The 17,416-nt window shown below is 44.6% G+C and overlaps 1 protein-coding gene across 1 annotated transcript in view; it reads left to right on the forward strand.

The window, feature by feature from the left end:
- The window catches only part of LOC142560202 (serine/threonine-protein kinase PLK3-like), a 23,156-nt gene continuing 5,740 nt past the window's right edge, over window positions 1-17,416 (forward strand). Inside the window, exons 1-9 of the mRNA XM_075672129.1 lie at window positions 1-518; window positions 4,888-4,995; window positions 7,270-7,386; window positions 8,804-9,117; window positions 10,081-10,478; window positions 11,071-11,145; window positions 13,245-13,401; window positions 14,195-14,324; window positions 16,149-16,262. Of these exons, the coding sequence (XP_075528244.1) occupies window positions 378-518; window positions 4,888-4,995; window positions 7,270-7,386; window positions 8,804-9,117; window positions 10,081-10,478; window positions 11,071-11,145; window positions 13,245-13,401; window positions 14,195-14,324; window positions 16,149-16,262 (1,554 nt within the window). The 5' untranslated portion in view covers window positions 1-377. The remainder of the gene's footprint in view (window positions 519-4,887; window positions 4,996-7,269; window positions 7,387-8,803; window positions 9,118-10,080; window positions 10,479-11,070; window positions 11,146-13,244; window positions 13,402-14,194; window positions 14,325-16,148; window positions 16,263-17,416) is intronic.

Raw genomic sequence — 17,416 nt, forward strand, 5'->3', positions numbered from 1 at the left:
GAGAGAGTTCACTCCTCGCCCAAATTACCCTCCTTGGGGGCCCTTCGGTGGGCGGAGCCAGCCGGGCAAGTCGCGAAAAAATACCGGATAGCTCCCTCTCATGCTCCCTCGCACACTCCCGCGCCTCTCTCTCTCCTCCAGTTCCCGAACGGCAAATCGAAGTGGCCTCGCTCGCCGCTGGCTCCCATGCACAAAGGGGGGTGTTGTGTTCTTCGCATTGTTTACATGCGGAATCGGAGGCACCACTCTGGCATGCGTGCGCGTGTGCGAGCGGCGGCTGTGGGTGCTGCGGCTGCTGCGTCTCCTGCAGCGGCAACGGGGCGCTCCCCTGCGACCGGGGAAAATATGTCCTAGACGCGGCGCCGACGACGACGACAATGAGCGCCGTGCTGGAGCCGCCGGCTACGAGCCCGACTCGACTTCGGGCCCCGTGCGCCCAGCACGTCGTCGACAACGAGTGCTACATCGTCGACCCCGAGACCCGCGTCACGTACCGCAAGGGAAAGCTGCTCGGAAAGGTGAGCCCGCGGCGATGCCGCGAACACCGCCGACGCGTTGCATCCCCGCATCAACGTCGCGAACGTGAAGCTGCGGCGCTGCGCGTGACCGTCTCCCACCTGCGTCCCCCTTTTTTTTTTCTCGTTCGCTCTGGTGCGACGCCTGTTGTGTGCATATGCCCGGGTGGTTGAAAAAAAAATTCATCGGGGCACCTGCTGCCGCATAGCCGGTGTTCGGTGCACCGTTGTGTTTCTTGTTTCTTCTCTGCTTCCCGTGCTCACGCAACAAAGAGCGCAGCGCGGAAGGCGTAGTTCGGCAACAGCTAGGCTCCAGCTGAGTCCACGAACGCGTATAAACAGTTGGTATCATAAACAAATAACTTTATTTTCCCTCTTTAATCTTTCTTCCGGGGTTCGTCGTAGCCAAGTTCAGTACGTACACGTTCTCGCGAGTGCTTCTGCACGACCGCGAGACAGATACGTGCCCCTGGAAGCAATTGTCTGTTTTGTTTGCTAAAGTGATATTGTACTGATAATGGTGCTCTATCAGCCTCGCTTCTCGGCAGCATGGAGTGTGCATAGTCTGCAACTCGTGTACCGTTTTTTCCTCCTATATCAAATGTTCAATTGTAGGAACCACAGAGAAAAACATTTGGAACATCGACTTGTCGATACAGGCACGAGTGTGAAACGCAGGTTTCAGTTTTCGAAATAAAAGATGGCAAAATATACTTACGGCGAAACGTGCAACTTATTTCTAGTTGGGAAAAATAGCCTGGCAGGAAATAAAGTGGGAAAATCATGAGATTTGAAGGCAACTCTTGATCTGCGCTTTTGAGAGGGGGAAAAAATGCTAGTAAGAACCTTACTTTGTTTTCTATGATTCAGGGCAGTTTCAAGCCTCCCGAAACGCTTATCTGCCGCGTGTCTTCCCTCCCTCTCATATTTATATTATCCCATTCCCCTCCCCCAGCGGAGGGTAGCCATTCGGAGGAAGGTTTTTCTGGTTCAGGGCACATTCCTACCTCCTGTTTGACGTCTATGATCTGCTTTTCATGCCTTACCATCACTCCTGCGAGTGCCCCCATGGTTGACTGATCTCTATTCCCGTGCGTGTGCTCTGTTTCTCGTGGTGTTCACATGGTGTTCATGTAAAGTCTAGCACTGACCGCAGACTCGATCTGCATGAGGGCGAGGGAAGGTGGGAGAGGGGGCACGCGCGTGATTGGAACCCCCAAACAGGCTACACAAACGGCACCGTTTCTTATGTGGGGGATTTTGGTTAGAAGGATTTTGTATCTCAAGGTGCACATCGCGAAGCAGCACTTGCTGCACGGATATCTTCTAGATGTTTTGTGAAAACTTTGCTCGATAATTGCGTCTCACTGGCAACGTTATGGGCCGCCTTATATCGGCTTATATAAGCAAACAAGCTGGTAGGTTCTAAGGAGTGTTTGTGTGTTCGCACCTAAGACATCTGTGCAGCTGTCATTCATGATGCTGTGCAGCCAGAAAAAAGGTGCAAAAGTGTTTACCCTCCTGAACCATGGTGTGGCTTTTGAATAATTAACGAGCCATGCCCACTGATATGGATGGAACATGAAAAATCTGCTGGTCAGTGTGTGCAATTATTTATTTCCATCTCATTTTATTGTCGTGTCTGATAGCTTCTGGTAATTATTCCTCTTACTTCTTGCCCCTGATCCTCATTCACAAATACGAACAGAAACAAGCTTCATCATCATCAGCCTGCAGGATGAAGGCCTCTCCCTGCAATCTCCAATTACCCCTGTCTTGCACCAGCTGATTCCAACTGGCGCCCGCAAATTTCTTAATTTCATCGTCCCACCTAGTCTTCTGCCGACCTCGACTGTGCTTCCCTTCTCTTTGTACCCATTCTGTAACCCTAATTGTCCAACGGTTATCTAACCTGCACATCACATGACCTGCCCAGCTCCATTTTTTTTCTCTTAATTTCAATTAGAATATTGGCTGTACCCGTTTGCTCTGTGATCCAAACTGCTCTCGTCCTGTCTCTTAACGTTATGCCTAGCATTCTCCGTTCCGTTACTCTTGCGCAGTCTTTAACTTGTTCTCGAGCTTCCTTGTCAGTCTCCAAGTTCCTGCCCCATATGTCAGCATTGGCGGAATGCACTGGTTGTACACCTTCCTTTTGAATGATAATGGTAAGCTTCCAGTCAGGAGCTGACAATGCCTGCCGTATGCGATTCAAACCATTTTCATTCTTCTATGAATTTCCTTCTCATGATCAGGGTTCCTTGTGATTGACCTAGGTATGTATTCCTTCACAGACATTAGAGGCTGACTGACGATCCTGAACTCTCGGTCCCTTGCCCGACTATTCATCATTACCTTTGCCGTCTGCATATTAATCTTCAAACCCACTCTTACACTCTCTCTGTTAAAGTCCTCAATCATTTGTTGTAACGTGTCTGCAGTGTTGTTGAATTGAACAATGTCATTGGCAAACCAAAGGTTACTGAAATATTCACTGTCGATCCTTACTCCTAAACCTTCCCAGTTTAATAGCTTGAATGCTTCTTCCAAGCACGCAGTGAATAGCATTGGAGAGATTGTGTCTCCTTGTCTGACCCCTTTCTTTATATGTATCTTCCTACTTGTGTAGAATTAAGGTAGCTGTGGAATCACTGCAGATATTTTCCAAGATATATACGTAACCGGTCTGTACTCCGGTCTGTACTCCTTGATTACATAATGCATCTATGACTCTTGGTGTCGCTACTTAATCAAATGCATTTTTGTAATCTATGAAAGCCATATAGAGAGGCTGATTATACTCCGTAGATTTCTCGATTACCTGATCAATGACATGGATGTGATCTATTGTAGAGTATCATGCAGTATAATGCAGTATAAATGCAGTATAATGTTTTCTTTGGATCCCTTGGTCATTACATCATAGGCCTATCATTTTCTTTGATCCTTTTGACCATTGTGTGGACCTTTTGTTTGTATGAACTGCATAAATTTCGGCAGACACTGATTACGCGGAATTAATAAAGGGAAATCTGACACATGGCTGCAAAATAGCAGCCGTGTGCATTAACACGTAGTCATTTGCCTGCCATGGCATAGGTGTTTTCCAGATAGTGTGTGTTCGTGGTCAATGTGGACATCACTGGCCTTCACATGCACGCATGAGTTTTCCTTAGGTTATACGCCGACATCCTACTGGTAGTCTTCTGATCACATCAGTGCCAGCTACACATGTTCATTAGCCACAGTTGTTGTTGGATCCCGTTCGCGAGAATGTTACCTTAAATGTGGCAACGCTGTCAGATAATAAAATGTTGTGGTATAACCTTCTATATGTTAATATGATATGGCTGCATTAAGAAAGCTGTATTATTTGTAAAAGTAACAATAAGATATATAGGGAAAACATGAAGGCGGAAGATGGAAATTAAAGATGATGAGCAAAACGAGAATAAGGTAAAAGCGGGAGCGAACATTTCGAAGAGTGGACTTAAAGAAAGACAAGTCCACTTGTCAAAACATTGGCTCCTGCTTTTACCTTGTTCTCGTTTTGCTCATCGATAAGATATACTGTGGCAGGTGTTTCTATTATCGCAGACTGAAGTATAGTACTTAAAGTAGCACACACTGCTGCGTTGTTGTGACTAAAATTTTGCAAGAAAATTGCATTTTTAAAATCTGCATCATTGAATGAAGCCCTTAACATTTTTGTCTGTCCGGCATGTACATGAGAAATTAAAGAAATTATAACACCGAAGCAGTGGCGTTGTGAAACTGCTTGTAGTACGTATCGGTCTATTGGCACCTGCGGGCTTCAAAAATTTCTTAGACCTGCCGCGCGTGCTGCTGGTTTCTAATAATCCAGCATTCCATGACTTGGACGTGCCGCAGGTCTCATGCTAAGGCAGGTGGCTGCTTTTAATTTTGTTGGGTGTTTCAACCAAGGAGGCTGACAGTTTTTTTACTACTAGCTTCACAAGACCATTTTTAATCCTTGGGAAATCCATGAATGGGAACTTCACGAGATCTGAGCATTTTAACGAGAACTTTCGACAGCTTCGTTTTATTTCATTTGGAGTATCTATTTTAGATTAATTTTTTTTTTCGCTTTGCCTTCTGTTTCTGTTGCCCTGGTACAAGTGCAGAAAGTGTTCAGACATTTTGCAAGGTGGGAGTGATATGAGTGGTTGCTTATGATATTAATATGGCTCTCTGGTTTGATGATAAATCTGCACTAAGTGACCCAGCCCATCAGCAAACAGAAATTTCCTGCTGTCTGCTATTACTGCCTACGACAAGCTCGACCTGCCATGTGCTTCATTAACCTTAATCATGCAGACACTCCAATCTATTGTGTTTTTCTCTATGACAGGGTGGCTTTGCACGTGTGCACGAGCTTGTTGATGTCAGGACACAGCAGGTGTATGCAGGGAAGATCATCCCTCGATGCCAAGTTAGCCGGCCTGGCCAAAAAGAGAAGGTAAGTTGCCTTGTCTGTGCAGGGACACAGTGCATGCATAGATTGGCTAAGACATTACTCCTCTCTTATATAAGGGATAGGCATGTGAGTGGTTGAATTACTAATGAAGTCTTTGCCAACTTGTGCCATTATTGCACAATATTTTGAGTCTGAGAAAGTTGCAGTTCCCTATTTGTGTTATCTACTTCACCGAGCCGCCCAAATTTTGAGGCTATAGTATCGGCACAGCGGTATTGTTTCCTGCTACCAGATGGCGCGCCACCACCTTATCAGTCGCAGGCCTTTTGTGCTCCACTGTGTTCTATTTACTTCTTGTGCCACCTGGTCTGCCGCACTACCCAATCTTGGAGGCTATACTATCAGTGCAGTGGTATGGTTCTGTACCACAACATGGTGCCAGTGTCTTGCTAGTTGTGAGATATAACTCTGTGTTCCACAGTATTTCCATTTACTTTTTTATGCCACTTGGTCTGCTGCACTGCCCTGGCTAAGGGTCTTTAGTATCAGTGCAGTAGTTCTCTACTACTAGATAGTTCCAGCACTTTACCAGTCTTAGTATTGTCCTGGCTGAAGGCGCTCCTTAGCCACGATGTCTGCGAAAATCTTGTGGAGATTGAAAGGAATACTGACATGAAAATTTTGTGTTTCATTATAGTTTCTTTTTTTTTCTTTTTAAAACAGCTTTCAATGCCATAATTACCATACAAAGCCTCAGTTGCTCAAGAGCAACAGAGATATTTGATTACATCACCTTTTTCACGACCCTTTCAAAATGTGTGTGGCATTGGAAAAGGGGACTCATTACGTTATCGAAAGTGGATGTGATAGGGTGTGGTTGTTGAAGGCTGCACAAGGACCACGTCGCCGAAAGCTGCCAAGCTGCGCTTTTCAATTGCTTGCTCCTGTTGGAGATGCAAGGAGACACATGCTCTCCCCTCTTGTCCCGTCAAGTAATGTATGGAGCACGGCAGCGCGATCACAGTGTGTGGGCATGCAGCGGTGGTATTTGGTACCACGAGACTGCCACAACAGGTTTTGGTGACTTGTTGGGTCTCCTGTTTCACGCCCGGAGCTGTGCTGTTCCTGGCGGGCGTATCAAACTTGTATTGAAAGGCGACACAGATAATTATTTTTGCTCTCGAAGAATTGAGGCTTCGTAGCGTAATTACTGGTATGACGGCTATCCGATAAAAGCAATAAAAACGAGACGAAAATTTTATCTCGGTACTCCTTTAAAAAGTTGAAGGATAAGGTACCCACTACGATGGCTCAAGTGGAGCATTTCAGTGGATGTGATGGAACCCCTCTACTACAACGTCCCCGATTGTGTGCAGTATCTGGACGTCAAATCTCGTATATTTTTTTTTTAAGGGGGAGGGTAGGCTGTCTGTCTGTGTGAAATTGTGGGCTCCATGCATAGGAGTGCTATTTGGCTCGTGTGTTTGAGAGCATTCTGTATTAACTGTGAGGGCCTGCTTATGATGGTTCAAAAAAGCGTTGCAAGGTTTCTGTTAAAAGGAAGCTTTTTCTAGGGACCAACTCTATTTCTCTACTCAAAATGTGTAACAGGCAGAAATGCTTGCTTGACTGATTTGAATGAAATTTGTTGCATTTGAGAGACAAAGTTAAATTTTAGTGACTCTATAAACAGAATTTTGTTTGAAAGCCTGTAAACATTTGTAAGATATCCCGAAAATTTGTAAACTTGAAAAAATCAAACCATAACGTTTACAAATCCATAACACCACAAAGCATATGTTGCAATTCTGTAAGCTACATTTCTTAGAGCATCTAAAGCAGACAAATTCGATACATTAATTTACAGCTTTGGTAAAATTGCTACTATGTTTGAGGGTTTTGGCAAAATGTCTACTCCAGGATTGGTGATATATTATAGAACAGAGTATAAAACATTAAGTTTGTCTGCTTTAGACATATTATTAGGTGCACTTTACAGAATTGTATGATTTTTCATTGCTGAGTAAGAGTTGTAAAATTAATAGTTGAGATTTCTGAAACTACAAAAAAGTAATAATAAATAAATAAATAAGAAAGATAAAGAAATGGCAGCCTAAATAAAGTCTGCTTCCTACGGTAGCTAGATTTTAACTTTTTTTTTAATGCAACAAATCTCATCAAAGGCAGTGCAGTTGTTGCTGTAAAAAAAACAGTTATTTATTCCCATGTGTTGAGATAGGGGCTTCCGAGCTAAGGCTACCCCTTCGTAGCCATAGTGAAGACACATGTTTAACCTATATGCCCTGTTGCTTACAGATTCTTCGAGAGATTGACCTTCACAGACCCTTGATCAACAAGCACGTAGTACGACTGCATGACTTTTTTGGAGATGCAGAGAACATCTACATCATTCTGGAGTACTGCCCAAGAAAGGTGAGGGCTCACTCATATAGCCAAGTCAAATCTTGGTGAAACGGGTGAATGTGTGCATGTCGAAATTTCAGCATATTGAACTGAACTTCCTATGTCAGCTTGTGCCACTAATTGAGCTGGTCTGGTGTCGTAAAAATCTGGATGCTGTTGTATGTGGCCGTATGTCTCCCACAAGAAATTTATGTCGCCCCGATTCCGAGCGTTGTATCTTTTGCACTCAAGCATTACCGCTAGGTAGTATCCCATTTGAGATTATCAAGGAAAAGCTTTAGTGTCCCTTCAATATTTCCCTTTTGAGTTCACTTAAAAGAATAGTTATTTGACATTTATGGCTTGTAATGTTCTTGTGCAGAATGAAGGTCTAAACCCTTGAAAAAATATTTGGAAGCATAGGAGAACCCCTAATCTCCCTAATGAAACATTCCGTATGTGCTCCAATAATTCCATGCGATTTCCGTTCATTTCTTACGTAGATACCGCAGAATTTATATGGGACCCATAAAGATTCCATAAGAGTTATACGGAAAGCATATGAATCATTAGAATGGCTTATGGAATGTTTCAGTAGGGATATGATTTGCTAGGCAGATGCACCATGATGTCGCAATGAATTGGCTCGAATCATCCCTGCGCTTGCTGTAACTGCCACATGTAAGCACAGCTAGAAGACACATTTGCTGCATTGCAGTCTGTTTTTCACGAGCAACGTCTTCATACCCAGCCATGTTACTACGCGATGTAAGCAAAGTTCCCCGTTTCATGATGTTGTTATAATGTCAATGAGGCAAGGATGGCATTTGAAGACGAACTTTAGTATTAAATTATCTTGTGTTTCTCTCTCTTTGTACTTGCTAAGAGTGTTTTACATGTAACAAGTGTATGGCAAAGTTTGTACAAATTCAAAAATATATGTTAGTACTCCCTCCTTTAACCCTTTGACTGCTGTGTTTATATTCAGACTGCCCTGCCACATTTTTTTTCATGTGCTGCTTCAGCAAACATTTCGTGCTGCATAGAAGCTGGTTTTTCATCGTCACTTTCTCTCGATTCAGAATTCATATTTACTTAATCTCTAATACTTAATTAATGGATGGACCTGTCACTCTGGCTCGCCGTGGCTGGCTTGCTGAGACAGAATGATGTGGCACTGAGACAGATGCTCTGTCACCACTCGGAGATTCAACTTGGATATTTTTTGTCTTTAGATTAACTCTCCATAGATGACGCAATGGGTACGCAAGTTTTTGCACGATTTCAGTTGCTTTGAAAGAGGCAGGGACTGTGCTGAAAACACAAAATGACTGTACTCGAAAAAATTGGGGGTTTAGTGAGAGTGAGCGCCCAAGTTAACTCAGGAGTGGCAGTGTTAGGGTTATGATTGTGCTGAACCTCTGTCCTGTGACGCATCATTTCGCAGTCGCTGGTACACCTGCTCAAGCAGCGTGGCGGGCAGCTTCCAGAGGCTGAGGTTGCTCTGCTGATGCGTCAGCTGGCTGATGGGGTCCGCTACACTCACAGCCAGGGTGTCGTACACCGTGACCTCAAGCTAGGCAACATGCTACTCGACGAGAACATGGAGCTCAAGATTGCCGACTTTGGCTTGGCTGCGCGGGTCGCTGACGAGCCACCGAGGCAGGCTGTCTGTGGAACTCCAAACTACCTGGCACCGGAGGTCCTTCGCATGGAAGGGCACGGTTTTGCGGCGGATGTCTGGGCCATGGGCTGCATCATGTGAGTAGAACAGTGTCAGTGTTGTGTGTGTTTGCACATGAACGCATATGTGTACGTACATGTTTTTAATAGGTGTGTGAAGAGACAGAGCCTTTGCTTACTGTGTTATGTGACTGTTTCTACAAGGCCTGTTAATTTGTTGCTGCTCTTATTGGACTAGGAAATAGACCAGTGACTGCCTGTTCCTGCTTGGTTTTGGATGGTCTTTATAAATTAATTCACAAACTCAGAACCTTGCCTATGTTGAAATCTTTACCCTTTCCCTTTGCAGAGGTGTCCTGAAAATTTTGTGGATACATGGGAAGTGCTTTGCTTCCATATTAATTTATTGCCAACATGATGACACATGGAAACAGGTCATCTGCGTTGTGCTTAACTACTTCAGTTGCAAAGTACATGTACATAACAGAAACTGAGAATGATATGCATACAGAAAGAAGCTGCTAAAAAAAATTAAATTATGGGTTTTTACGTGGCAAAACCACTTTCTGATTATGAAGCATGCCGTAGTGGGGAACTCTGGAAATTTGGACCACCTGGGGTTCTTTAACGTGCACCTAATTAGCTGACACGGGTGTTTTCGCATTTTGTCTCCATTGAAATGCGGCCGCCGTGGCTGGGATTCGATCCCGTGACTTCGTGCTTTGCAGCCCAACACCATAGCCACTAAGCAACCACGGCGGGTAAGCAGCTGCTGTTACTAAACAAATGCTTAAGATAGCAACTTAAGTGAAATGGTTCCAGAAAACAATTATAATCACTTTTAAACAGAGCAACAGGTGGCAGCACTGACACATTCTGAACTGTATTTTTATTACAGAGGTTCTAATCACCTGTGGACACTAGTTCCTCGGCTGTTCTTAAATCTCCTTGATTGATGAAGAACAGCTTTGAGTGTGCACTGATTGCAATTTGTGTTTGCAGTGTTGCTGACCATGCAAGGTCATGGCGCTCTATACGCAGGTATGCTCTCTTGGTTGGCCGGCCACCCTTTGAGACGTCAACACTAACTGAGACGTACCAGAGGATTCTTCGGGGCGCATACACATTGCCGCCTGGACTCTCAGATGTGGGCCGTAGTCTACTGGTGTCATTGCTCCAGCCGGAACCTCAGGAGCGGCCAAGTCTGAATGAGGTGCTGGAGCACCCGTTCCTGAGGCCGCCTCGTGAGCAGTCCGGGCATCTGATGGGGATGCTTTCACGGCTACGGATCGAGCAGTCTGGGGTGAATGCAAGCCACCACTCCACGACACGGACGTCTGGCCACAGCAGCGTACAGGGTTCAGCACGCGACTCCCCCGTGCCCCTCGGTGACTGTGGCCTCTTGGGAACGCTTGGCCGGGTTCTTTGCCCAGACAAACGTGAGCTTATGTTGAAACCATCTGTTCACACTAAAGAGGGCATTCTTGCTGGGCTTGGTGCCTAACCTGCTGCACCCACAGCGGCAGCTCAGGGGCTATGGCGTTTAACTGCCGAGGTCGTGGTGGGGCCATATTCTAATGAGGGTGGAGTGCAAAACATTTGTGTACCTTGCATTGTCTGTACATTAAATGAACCCCATGTGGTCAGGATTAATACGAATTGCCCCACTACTTCATGCCTCATAATCATGTCATGGTTTTGGCATATGAAACCCCAGACTTAATCTGTTACACCTGCTGCAGTTTTGCCGTAGGTGCTGGGCTGAGAAAATGCACTATTTGTGATAGCTGGCTTTTAGTTGCAACTGGAAGGATAGTGAAAGTGTGGCTGGAAGAAAAACTGTGCTCTAATGCCTCCGTATACAAGGATTTTGGGAGTATGGTTTGTGTTAGGGAGCTTGACTCTAGTTCTTGGAATCGGTAACTGTCCTTGTGTGCTGCTGATTACTTTGTGAATGCACTCAAGAGTCGTCAGTACTATGCTTGTCATTGTTGTCTCAGCCATCTGCATGCCATCTGTCTCCACTTGCAGGGAGTTCCAAACTTGGCACCACTCAACTTCTGCATAGGCTACTGCAGGCCTGCTTAGATGAGATGCCCACCTCGAGTAAGTACAGCTATGTGCTGGTGGCAGCCTCCCTGACTGCATGTCTGCCTTGCGTGCATCATCACACTTCTCTCCGTGACAGTGTGCACAGCATTGCTTGCATCCTGCATGTTGTCTTGTTCGGGAAAGTAATGTGGTCTTGCAAACGATCCTAGGGAATGACTTAGGCCTATATTCCAAAAAAGATTCGAAAGTGACCTTTACAAGAGGCATGTAGGGGTGCACGAATATCAAATTTTTAGTTTCAAAGTGACTTCAAATAATCAGAAACCAAGTGAAAATAAAATATTTTTGTTAATATTTTTTGAATATGAACACTATTTGCTTTTACCAAAATGCAATTTTTTTCCCCAACCAGAGGTACGAAAGAAACCAAGTTTATTGCACAGCAAATAATGTGCAGAAATATTGTGCCTTGTGGTCAACAAAGTTCTCTAGTACAACACTTTTTCTTGACACTATTACAACTGCAGTTATTAAATGTGGTCATGAAGGAAGGATAACTGCTCGAATATATTCGTAGAGCATTGATGCCCTCCTGCATGTCACAATTCCTCCAGACACCAGAAAGAGCAACGTGTGGTATTGGCAGGTACCTCTTATCAAGCAGAGCCAACAGTAGGTGGCTCCGAGCACCATGCTCACGTGTATCTTCTTTTCGGCACATATTTTATCATGCACGTACATGTCTTTCATCCTGTGCTTGTGGCAGTGAAAGACTGCTGGTTTACAAGCTTATCAAAGTCTTTCCACAGCGCTGATGTGGAAGGAGCTTCTTCAGGAGTTTTCATAGTTGTGGACATCTCTGGATTCCTTAGTGTTGAAGTTTTTCTTGTTTCTTCTAAAGCGACATTTTTAACCCAATTTGCAATTAATTTATCCTGGTGGTATACATCTACATTAGAGAAAGGGTCCAAAACCGTTGCGAAGCTTGCTACTAGGTCGAATTTGTAGTCTGGAAACCATGTTTTTAAGCACTTTACCAGGTTAGTAGCAGCACAGAGGTTTCCACCTGGTGGTTGGCATTGTTCAGATAGATGAGGATGCAGTACAGTATAGATGCTTCAGCTGGTAGTGTCGGGTAGCCATCGGCATCAGCAATGGCCCCGTGACAGTACCCCTGTTCCACTTTTGGTCTGCTTCACTACATAACCGATATGCTTCGCCACAATGCACGGTGTACACTTCGCCGCATAACACTGCTTTACTGCGGCGAAGCTGATTTAGGGAAGCGACCTATGCACATTGTCGCACGTTGGTGAGTATGAAAGAACACCGGTACAGCCGTTGTGAAAGTGCACTAGATGATCCAGCAAACACCATTCAAGAAAAGACTTCATTCCACTGAGTCATTGCAGTTAAAACGTATTTCGAATATATTTAGAAATTTTTGGTGATTCAAATATTTTAAATAGTAAAAGTGTCCTTCGAATTGAATTCCACTCGATTCGAATTGAATACTTGAAGTAGTTTTGAATATTTGCACACCACTAGAGGCCCGGTGAAAATCTTCAGAGCTGGTTTTGATATATCTTTATTTGTGGAACGAACTTAGATCAGAGGAGAAAGACTGCTCTCTTGCATGGCCAAATAATGCTGCCTACTCGTGCCCGTCACTTGGTATCATTATTGGTCTACTGAAAGGAGGAATGTCGTGTTGCAGTTTTGTATACTAGTGCACTTTTGTTTCATGCCGTCTGTGAATTCTCCCCACTTTATGTCTAAAGGACAAACCTAGAAAGTCATAAAAAAAAATTTTCTCTGGCATTTTATCTGGTTACCTGCTTCTTGGTGTCGGTGCTAGTGGGGCGTCCTTTCATCTGATACTTCTTTAGTTTTAGTGCCGTTGGTAATGCATGCCATGTTGTTTTTAGTGCATTGTATTTTATCTCGCATGTCAGAAGTGTGTAGCCTTGAAAACATTCCTGAGGTAGATTCCAGCTGACATTTCAAAGTGCATGCCAATGTAGCTCTACAGTTAACTTGGAGCCTTGCCATGAAAATTCTAGTGGGATTTGGCAGTGCTATAAAAGTGGTTGCTGTAGTAATGAGCTGTCATGCATCAATAAAACAGAGGATTGTCTGTTCCAAAATTGCAGATTGTGGCGTGCCACCTCCATGGGCGGGTTCAGCACTGCTCGTGACCAAGTGGATTGACTACTCCAACAAGTTTGGCTTTGGCTTCCAGCTGTCCGATCGTACGGTCGGTGTTCTCTTCAACGATGCCACACATCTGAGCTTCTCAGCAGACCGCCTGTGAGTAGCCTGTTCTACTTGGATAACCCTGTTGCAGTTCTATTCTCAGTTGGTTACTTCTTTCAGTACTTTCGCTTCTGTGCTTCTGCATGACGTGTTATGGCACACTGTGTCACAGGGGCATTTCTTGATGTCGTGACGCTTCTTCGGCATATCATGTCAGTGCATGAAAAGAACGAGGTGTGTAATGAGCACTAGCAAGTAATGTGCCTACCAACAAGCTTATTTTGCCAGTGTGTGCATCTATTGGCTTAGCTGTGCTTCTCGAACAGTGCTCAGTCGAACGCTGGTGTTCCTCGAGGGAGTTTATAGGTTTCCACAAGGACTGTTCTAGAGGCTGTTGTATGGCAAGCGTTGCTGGCACAGCACAAAAGCTGTTCTGTACCAGTAAAGCTTGTTAGTACTTATACAACCTGCAGAGCTTTCCATAACAAAGATGCAGCAGCACTATTGTCATATTCTGTACGGCTAAAGAAAGAAGACAGCCTCTGCTGGTATGAATTTTCTCATAAGGCAAGATTCATAGACTCGGCCAAGTTCTTAATAGCTGATCGGAAATATTGTCGTGTCGTTTAAAATGGCAAATGGAGGAGGCTGATGTTAATATAGTTGTTTGCTCTTTATCCTGAACTGTGCCCTTTATTTACGATCATGTATCTTGTGTATACATAGTGTTCTCGTACGCTACAAGGAAACGCCATGAAATGGTGACTGGAAGCATAGTCACGCACTCCACAGTATTTGAGTGGCATGTTTATTGACTAAGGTTTGGGGTTGTGGAATTTTTCTGCAGGCGTCTTGAATACCGAGACAGCCATGGATCAATGGAGACCCATGCTCCGTCTAGCCTGCCAGCCAGTCTGCAAGAGAAGTATGGCCTGCTCAAGTATTTCGCTCACTACATGGAAGAAAACCTGACTGAGGTAACTGATCATTAGTTCTGCTTTGCTTGTGATAAAAAGTAATACGTAGTGGTTGCAATTGTCTCTGACGCCTTTTGTGTGTCATATGTGCCTTTGAGATATGTAATCATGAAAAATTTTACTTGCAGTAGCAAGTCACACCCGATACTTGCACTTGTTCAGGTTGTTTTGTCTGAAGCCTCTCCTGTGTCATATGCGTGCCACAATACAGTAAAACCTCGTTAAACCGTACCCGCTTAAACAGTAGTTTCGTTTTAAAAGTAGTAAAGTCAAATCCTCGACTCAGCGGCCATTGAACATAATGTGTTTCGTATCCGTATAAACCGTACCAGCTTACTGCGTACGCATCGGTTAAAACGTAGCGTTTGAACTTTTCGTCGCGCAAACACGGCGCTGCGCCATCTCCATCGGGTTGCCCGGCAGAACAACACGCCTCAGAGATCGGAACAACGGCCTCCAAGCGCCCTGTGCGTTTGCGCGTGAAGCCACATCAACATCAACATCATTTCGACGCGGTGCCAGAGAGCGTTATGGCGTCGTGCAAGCGAGGACTCGCGTCGTTCCGAAGCTTGGATAAAAAAGACGCCGGGTGCTCAGCATAGAAGAAAAATTAGACATCGTCCGTGCTATCAAACGTGACACGAAGAAGTCGGCGCTGACACGCAACAGGGATCTGCTGTTGACCACAGTGTGTGGCATTTGGAATGCGAAGAAGTTGCTCGGCAGCGCTGCTGCGACCGCGTAGATATGGCGGCTACGAGGTTCGACTTTTCGCCATCGTTGCATCTGTTGTTGCCGAAGTGTCGACTAGCGACAGTGACGAGGATGACACGGAAAGCGATAGCACGGGCGATTCAGGCCCGACAGTGGCATAAGCTGCGCGTTGCGACAGCCTCATGAATGCAATCGTCGCGACGACAATAGGGGCGCAATAACGTAACTCTATTCCAAATGAAAATTATTCCAAACTCCGGCACCCGTAATGAAAAAGGCGCCCCCGGGACTTCTGCAGCACTACTGCGCTCGTGCACGGTGAATACGTAACGCCAACGAGGAATCTGCCATGCGAGTGTTTGCCGAGAAGGGGGGGCTGGCTGAAAAGCTGGCACACAGCTTCAGTAAGTTTGAGGCCGCTGTCGTCGGCGTGCTAGGCCGCCACGGCATCAAACGAAAATAGCGCTTTTGTCGCGCGAAGTTAATAAATACTGCATGTTTTTTCCCCTTTCATCGCACTCTCTCTGAGTTCCGTTTTCGACAGGTAAGTGGGCGATCTCATGCTATTCGGTTAAACAGTACTACCGTTTAGTACGTACCTTTCCCGAGCTCCGGCCAACTACGGTTTAACGAGGTTTCACTGTACTATTTTGCGGTACACACACAGAGGCTTAAACAAGGTGTGTAGCATCTCAACCTTGCTAGTGCAAGTTTGTTGACGAGCACTTGAAGCCACGACTGATAAGCATTGCACTATCTGATAGGCGATCAGTTGCACTGTCTGCAGAAAAGACCTGAACGTGCTGTCGCAAGTCATCACAGTTCTATGCAAAGAGCCAGTCATGCTTTTTTTGCAAAATGGTTTTTGCACAATTTCGATATTAAATGGATGAAGGTTTGACAAAAGCGCACATGTGGGTGCATATACACACACATGTCAGCAGTTTGCTGGCTCTTGCATTTTCTGAGCCATTGCATATGGTGTTATTTCCATAGATCTACTGCTTTAAAATGTTTCTGGTGCTTTTGCTGCATTTCAAGACGTGCCGCATTGCAGAAAAAGGTGAAGGCAAGTCACTAACATACTAACGGGGGATTCTTTCACTGCAGGGTGGAGATGTGCCGAAAGCTTCTGGCCGCAAGAAGAAACCCCTTGTGTACCTCCAGCGCTGGATGCGCACAGATCGAGCCGTTGTCATGCAGCTGAGCTGCTCCATGCTTCAAGTGAGCTCAGCATGTTGTTCAGGAATACTCGTTTATACACACACTTGTGTACTACATGCATAGAGCCCCCCTGTTTCTGGCCTGTTTCTGAAGGGGGAAGGTGTAACTGTGATGCCTGCTTCTGCTTTTAGAATTTTCTTACTAGTGCAACACAGAAGCTCCTTTCATGTGCCTATTTATATGTCTGTGCTGAGAGGTAAATAAGAGTTATGTACTTTGGCTTGACCCATGGTTTCTTTTTATAATACTACGTAAGGGAAACTTGCCGTTGCTGTTTATGCAAGCTTCTTAATGGGTACTGTGACACCATGGGCATACCATGATGCCTTGAACTTGGCATGGCCACACATGTGGTCAAAACATTCGGTAATGAAACTTTTTTAGGAAATAGTATGCCTTGGATTTAGGTTTGCTCGCTTATAATACTGCTGAAGGAAATGGAAATTGATGATGAAAACCAGTGCACATTGAATGCAGACCTTGCTCTTTCTAAAAATTTTATGAGCTGCCAGTGCTACCATTTTACATTTCAGTCCCCATTGTAGGTACACTTGTTTTACTTCACAAATACTTGCATAATAATATACCAAAATGCCACCTTACGTGCCGCTTTAGTACATGCTAAAGAGCTGCGACTAGGGGTGTGCGAATATTATTTTTTTTAGACTAAATCATATTTGAATTGAATAGTGCCAGAAGCAAACCGAATCACATTGAATATTTTTAGACTAGTTTTCAATATTTAGCAGCCGTTTTCACAAGTGATATAAAAGGATGTTCACATGCTAGTATTCAAATTGTTAGCAAATATCTCTCATCACGTTGTGCATTATGAAATGTTGTTTATTAGAAAGCACTTATGGAGCATTAGGAACAAATAAGCAGTTTGTTCGCATACACGGGGCTCTTCAGAGAACTCACTCGATCTCTGTAAAGCTGGTAAAGTGTGGCTCTCTGAGTGACATAGCCTGTTCCACTCTACAAGTTCTGAAAGTTTGTGCCTACGCCTGAAATTTGTCATACTTTCGATACAGTTTTATGGTTCATTGCTCACAGTTGACGTTTAGAAATATTAAATATGTCTGGGCATTCACACCACAGAAACATACGACTGTAGGTACATTTTATGTCATCTTTTATGTCTTCAGAAAACA

This window comes from Dermacentor variabilis, chromosome 10, assembly GCF_050947875.1.
Source record: "Dermacentor variabilis isolate Ectoservices chromosome 10, ASM5094787v1, whole genome shotgun sequence".
Classification (NCBI taxonomy): Eukaryota; Metazoa; Arthropoda; class Arachnida; order Ixodida; family Ixodidae; genus Dermacentor; species Dermacentor variabilis.